Genomic DNA, 7,292 nt, shown 5'->3' with positions numbered 1-7,292 from the left:
ATCATATATATATATGTATAACCACACCATATATATAATAAAGGTAACTTTATAATATTTTTAGTGTACATGAAGCTTGACTGTAACTTGTCACATGAGATCAAGTATGAAATTTTCTACTTATAGCATCATGTTGACTCTCAGAAAGCTTCAGACTTTGGAGTTTGTTGGGGTTTGGGCTTCTGGATTAGGGGTACTCAATTTGTAGAAGTATATAAAGGAGCAAAACCCCAGAATCAACTCAACTTCTTTCTGAGTGGAGATTGAGTAAATTTTAGAATAGTCTAACAGTAGAGTATTATATAGCAGTGAACATGATTATGTTAATACCTGCAAAACTCTGAAATGTTTTAAAATTAATTGTAGCTTTGTGAAGATGTAATTTACCTACTCTAAAATACACAGACTTGAAGTATTTAGTGTGATGAATTTTTTTGTGAGTACCTTTGGTAGCCATCACCCGGAGCAATATAGAGAACATTTCTGCTCCCTTTAAAAGTTCCCAGCACTGGTGAGATAGCTCAGCAGACTAAGCACCTGCTTAGGCAAGCGTAGGGTCCCAGCTTCGATCCCTGGTACCCCACGCTGTGCCAGCTCCACCCTCGGGTGCTTTGAGCCACTGACCGTGTCTGGGTGTGATGGCGCACTCCTGTAATCCCAGTGCTGGGGAGGCTGAAACAGGAGGCTCACCATGAGTCCAAGCTGCTTAGTGAGACCTTGTACCAAATACATAAAATTAAAAAACAAAATTTCCCAAGGTAACAAGATAGCTAACATAATTACATTACTAGTTTCTATTGGTTTGTTGAAAGGAACAGTTAATGCTTAATTTTTTGACCAATTTCACACGCTTATATCTGATAATCTGAGTAATTTGAAGACAACAATATGCAATACAACAACCATTGTTGAATTTCTGTCATCTTATTTTTTGACATTCTGTATCATTTATAATTTTTTTATTATTTTTATTGTCTTTAAAATAAAAGATAGTTCCCAAGATAATGAAGGCCATTTTCTATGCTTCCCTTTAGAAGATTTTTATGTTTTCAAATTCAAATATTTGTTACATTCATGAATTAATTTTTATGGCTATTGTGACATAGGCATTAGGTTCACTTTTTCTTCTGTCATGGCTATAGCAATGCAGTTTTTTTCATAATTTTATTGAGAAACAAATAGCAATGAGACAGTTTCAAATCAAATTGGTAGGACAGTTTCAATAATTAACACATTGCATACATTCTTCCTAGTGGTTAATTGCTGTACAAGATGCGGACATGATATCCTATTTACAAACACCATTAAAACAAATCCCTCTATTCATTAAGAGAATGTAACTGTATATCTATCCTAACCACTTTGAATACACAGATACAAAATGGACATTCATCTGTATCCCCTTTTTTGGTTAAGTTCCGTTATTTGAATATTATAGGTGTGTAAACTCAGCAAAATATTCTAAAAGAGTCCAGTAGTAATGCAGTTTTGAACGACAAAAGTACCAAGGCATGATGCTCATTTTATGAAGTTAAAACCCTTAAAGAAACCTTTCTTCCTTGCACTTGCCAGGGAAGCACTTATTCCCCTGAGCCATCTCCCTAGCCCCCACTTTCTTTCTTACCAACAATTGAACTCATGATCTTCCATTTACCAGACAGGTGCTTATGCCACCGAGCTCTCTCTCGAGCCCTCTTTTTGAATAATTATAAATATAATAAAAATATAAAAAGGAAGCAAGGGAAATAAAATAACAAGGCCTTGAACAGTAGTTACTTTAGGTGATAGAAGGCAGGAAGACACAAGGGGAGAAAAATCATTGTACCAGATAAATGAGTGCAACAACTGTGTGTTTTCTAGTTTTGCGGTTATTTTATAGGTGTTTATTAAATTACAAATAAATAAGTGTTAAATATTTGCATAGATTAATGATAAAACTATGAGGTGGCGAGGATATCAGTTCAGTTCCTGTGCATCTGAGTTTCAATGAGAGATATTTAAATTTCTATGATGAAATCAATCATGAAGGCTGGGGAGATGGCTCAGTAGAATAAGTGCTTCCCTGGCAAGCACAAGGGTCTGAGTTCAATCCCTGGTTCTGCCAAAAAAAAAAAAATCATGAAAAGTGATTTTAACACTTCACCATCTGAAAGTTTTTTTTCTATTCTGTTGCAAGCAAAGAAATAAATAATCTCACTTCTAAAGTATTGTGTTGGTGTTCCAGATGTTTTTCTTTAAACATTTAAGTAAGATTCCAGGTAACTGAGAGCTGTGGCTTTTTTGTTTATTTGTTTATCTTATTGTGAAGTGGAAAAGCTTACTTTAAAAATAATATAGAAAGAATTACTGCAAAACCTTGCTCAAGCAGATGAAGGAAATCGAGGGTCTTGAGGTTGAGTCCCTGCAAACTATCTCCACCCACACTTCCCTTGGAAAATCTGGGTGTACAGATTTTGTACAGCCAGCTGTTCGCTTACTCCAGTTTGACGAATACTACTTTGAAATTTATTGAGTTTGAAAGCTCAGAGACATCTCGTAACTAGAAATTTTTTGGCAGGCAGTTGGAAATGTACTTGCGGAATAAGGTAATTTAATTTCTTAGGCTCTTTCCTCCCGAGAATAGGAGTGTCAACCCTAAGCTTATCTTTCACACTGTTGCTGCACTTGCAGGAAGAAAATCACTGGGCTGACTTTGTTAGGAAAAACTTAGAAATGGCCCCAGTGCAGTGGATTGTGTTCGTGGTGGCTGCTCCCTGCACATGCTGCTGCTTTGGGCTTGTCATCAGGACATGCTTGGTAATTTCCCTGAGTGCTTTCTGGTTTTTTGTCTGAAATTTACATTATATCTTTTCTTACTGTAACTATCATTAATCTGATAAAGGTGATAGTTGACACTATGCATGGTAAATGATATAAATGGTAAACAAAACAAGAAAAATGTTTTTTGCACTTTCTCTCTAAAGATAATCTATAAATACCTTGCATATCTTTTCAAATACATTCTGTACAGTTTTATGTATACATTTTACACAAATAGGTTCACATTATATAGACTATTTTTTTCACCTAATGTGCAGGAAAGATTGGCTTTTTTAATGTATTTAGTACAGGGTCTACAGGGTCTCACTACACAGATCGCACTCCTGGTGATCTTCCTGTTTTCAGCCTCCCAAACTCTGGGATTACAGGCGTGTGCCACCACACCCAGTCTCAATCGCTGGACTCAGTATGCCCCGGGGGCAGGGTCAACACGGCATGTGATGCCAGGATTGAACACCAGTCTCTATGCTCTGCCTAAGCAGGTGCTTTAGACTGCTGAGCTATCTGGTCGGCTCAGGCTTATTTTTTTAAGCAACATTTTATCCCAAACTACAGATACAGTATTGTTTTGTAAATAGCCCTCTATGAATATGGAATGTTTAAATTAATGGTCTTATAAATATACATTTTCATACTGTATAAGCATTATGTATATGATAAATTCAGAAGAATAGAATTACTTGTCAGACAGAACCTGGATTGTGTGTTTTAATAAATTATTGCTAATCCTTTCTTTCTTAAGTAGCTAGTAAATAAAGTGTTTGTTTCCTCACACCCATATGAACACATGGAGTGATCAAACTTAAATTTACATCCACCTGTTATATGAAAATTGGCACCTCATTGTCTGGATTTTACTTTGTGAAGTTGAGTATCCTTTTATATGTTTTCACAAAAAATGTTCTCTTTTTGTTGAAAAATTTGCTCCTGGTAATATTACAAAGTAAAATATTTTAGCTCTTTACAAAAGTAGTAGATGACTATAAGATAAAGATCCAGAATGTTTCCTTTAAATTTGCTTATTTTGTTTCACGCCTTCTCACTCCAACTCATACATTCAATCATTAAAAGTCCTCATTAAATGTGTATTTTTACAAAACACTGATAGAAAGTCTCTTTAAAAGTCAAATTATTAGTTTACACACCTATAATATTTAAATGATGGAATTTAACAAAAAATGAGGATACAGATGAATGTCCATTTTGTATCTGTGTATTCAAAGTGGTTAGGATAGATATATAGTTACATTCTCTTAATGAATAGAGTGATTTGTTCTAATGGTGTTTGTAAATAGGATATCATGTCTGCATCTTGTACAGCGATTAACCACTAGGAAGAATGTATGCAATGTGTTAATTATTGAAGCTGTCCTACCAATTTGGTTTGGAAAAAAAAAAGTCAAATTACTATTAGAAGAAGTATGATCGGGTCTGCATTTGTGGAGCCTGTCTACTAAGGAATTAAATCCAAATCTTACCATTTGACCAATGTTTCTCCATGAGTGGTTTTTCTAATTTTTCAAAATAAAATTGTCTCAGGTATCTGTTCATAAAATAAGTCCAAATGTATTAATTAAAAATCAGAGTTCAAGGAGATTATGGGACCACAGAGGAAAGTGATCAATGATGTATAGTGTGCCTAAGCAGAGTCACATGGAGAGAAGACATTCTCTCAGGCTTTCACAGAGAGCACATTGGCCAAGCAGTGGCTGTGACACATCCACATGGCTGACACTGACAAAGGATCTACAAAGTGCAGTACAGGATTTCAGGTTAAGTCCTGAGGGGATTTGACTGACCTTGGCAGATACAAAAGTTACATTTCTTGTTATGTAAGTCTTGATTTATCTTAGTCTTCGCCATCCAGCAGAAAAGTATAAAAACGAGGTATAAAAGTGAAGCCATATTAATATGCTGAGCTATAAAAGGCTCAAGTCAACAACTTCTGACACTGCCAGTCCTAGAGATAACCCACTACTATTATGGGCTACTGGACTATATTGGATTATTTTGCTGAATTCACACACCTACAATATTTAGATGGTGCTGGTTCCCCGGCCATCTTGGCTGCTGCTCCTGGTTGAGGGCCGTCCGCACCTAAGACAGGAAGATGGTGGCCGCAAAAAAGACGAAAAAATCTCTGGAGTCCATCAACTCTAGGCTCCAACTTGTTATGAAAAGTGGAAAGTACGTGATGGGGTACAAGCAGACGCTGAAGATGATCAGACAGGGCAAAGCGAAATTGGTCATCCTTGCCAACAACTGCCCAGCCTTGAGGAAATCTGAAATAGAGTACTATGCTATGTTGGCCAAAACTGGTGTCCACCACCACAGCGGCAATAATATTGAACTGGGCACAGCATGTGGAAAGTACTACAGAGTATGCACACTGGCAATCATTGATCCAGGTGATTCTGATATCATTAGAAGCATGCCAGAACAGACCGGTGAAAAATAAACCAAGCAGAATTTTTCATGAATAAAACCTGCCATAGCTTGTTAAAAAAAAAAAAAAAAAATTTAGATGGTAATGGAATACCCATCTCTGACAAAACTAAATGAAAAAAGGTGATACAAATGAAGGACCATTTTGTATATGTATATACAAAATAGGATAGATATACAGCTACTTTCTCTTAATTCAATAAGAAGAAAGATTATATTAATAGTGTTTGAACAGGATATCATGTCTGCATCTTGTGCTATGAATAACTACTATGAAGACAATATGCAATGCCTTTATTATTGTAACTGTCCTACTAATCAGTTTTGAAACTGTCTCATTGCTATTTGTTTCTCAATAAAATTAATTTTAAAAAAGTCAGAGTGTCTACTTGTGACCACCTCAGATTACCATACTACTACTGTAGCCAACAAAGTGAGATTAAAGGATAGTGTTTTAATGGTTAAGTGCCATATCACCCCAGTGATTTCCCAAACAATTTTACTCTATGTTTGTTTGGTTGGTTGGTTAATTTATAATTTCTACTGAACTAAAAATTGCAAGACACATTGCTGTTGGCCACTTATTTTGGTTATCCCAAGTATCTAGTGCAATTCTTCTTTTAGCATCTAGCAAACAAGAAGTTGGTGGTATATTAAAGGATTTTAGACAAGGAAAGCAGGAACTCAATACTACAGAGAACCAGATCTAGACTTGATATCACAAGTGAATAAAGGGGACAAATTTCCAAATAGTAGAGCGTTTTGTGATGATCATACTCCTAACTTAGATCCTTTGCTTTTTCACAATTTCTTTGAAAGGAGAAATAGGGCAATTTCTCTGAGTCCAAAGGCATTGTAGTTTAACCACATAGTGTTAAATTGCTAACTCTGAGGCACTTTATATGTATATATGGTTGAGAATTTGAAGGATTGTTATAGATGAAGATTCCACGTGACACAGGCAACCCTCGCTTTGCATGGTATTGCAGGATGGAAATATGATAATGCAGGCTGAAACTGGCAAAATGATCTTAACAATCAGTGGGAAAATCTATGCTAAAAATTGTTGGTTGTAAATATATATTGTAAAGTGAAACAAATGTAAATAGTATACCATAATATAGAATATCAGAAACATGAATTAAATTTTATTTTTTTGTAAAAAAAAAAAAAAAGGTATCAAGATTAGTGTAAATAGTGCCTGATTTGTTCTTGTCATATAACTTATCATGTAGAAGAAGTGTCAGTTTTATGCCTTGGCAAGTTTTTATACTGCTTTATAAGTTTGGATCAGCTTCCAGCATTTTCATTTTTAATGTCACAGAGTATTTCTAAATGTTCTTTTTCTGTATGTGTATTTTTAGGGAAGGGTCTACAGGGTGTTCAGGGTCTCACTACTAGCTCAGACTTACAGGGATCTGCCTGTTTACAGCCTCCCAAGAGCTGGGATTACAGGTGTGTGCCACCACATCCAGTCTCATTTGCCTTCTCAGCACACCCTGGGGGTGGGGCCGGCATGGCAGGCCCAGGAATTGAACCCCTGGCCTGTGCACCTGCTTGCATTAATCTCCTGAGCTATTTGGCTGGCCCTTCTGAATGTTCTTTTAACACCTTACCACTTCCTCCAAAGCATCCTCATCCTTTCTAGAACAACCTTTCTTCACTTATATTGACCAGTGTTCCTCTATTAATCCTCTTGCACTACACATCTAGACTCTTTAATAGCAGCATTGTCAGTATTCCCACAAGCAACTATTTTTCTTCTGGTATTCTTGGTACCTTTGATTAAATTTCACTTCTAGCATTATCATTTTTATTTCTTTGCTCCACTTTCAGCTTTGTCCATCAACTCCCTAGGAGTTAAGGAGGCACCTCAACTGCATACCTAGTTAGTTATGTGTGTGTGAGGTGAACAACAGATACCCAATGTCCAATGACCAACAAGCTTTGAGAGGATTAACAGGATTGGTCTCAGATCATACATACCTGTTTGACCTAGTGCTAGCAGCTTTATGCAGTGTTAGTTA

The 7,292-nt window shown here is 36.1% G+C and overlaps 2 protein-coding genes across 2 annotated transcripts in view; both read left to right on the top strand.

The window, feature by feature from the left end:
• The window catches only part of Stk33 (serine/threonine kinase 33), a 122,807-nt gene that overhangs the window by 78,981 nt on the left and 36,534 nt on the right, over window positions 1-7,292 (top strand). The gene's annotated exons all lie outside the window — the stretch shown is intronic.
• Window positions 4,873-5,320, top strand: LOC101577299 (60S ribosomal protein L30-like). Its single transcript, XM_004647333.3, has one exon. It carries the CDS (start codon window positions 4,931-4,933, stop codon window positions 5,276-5,278), a length of 348 nt encoding a protein of 115 aa, XP_004647390.1. The 5' UTR covers window positions 4,873-4,930; the 3' UTR covers window positions 5,279-5,320.

Source organism: Octodon degus, unplaced genomic scaffold, assembly GCF_000260255.1.
Source record: "Octodon degus isolate 3935 unplaced genomic scaffold, OctDeg1.0 scaffold00302, whole genome shotgun sequence".
Classification (NCBI taxonomy): Eukaryota; Metazoa; Chordata; class Mammalia; order Rodentia; family Octodontidae; genus Octodon; species Octodon degus.
The sequence above is the reverse complement of the archived record's forward strand: the minus strand, read 5'-3'. Positions and strand labels throughout refer to the sequence as shown.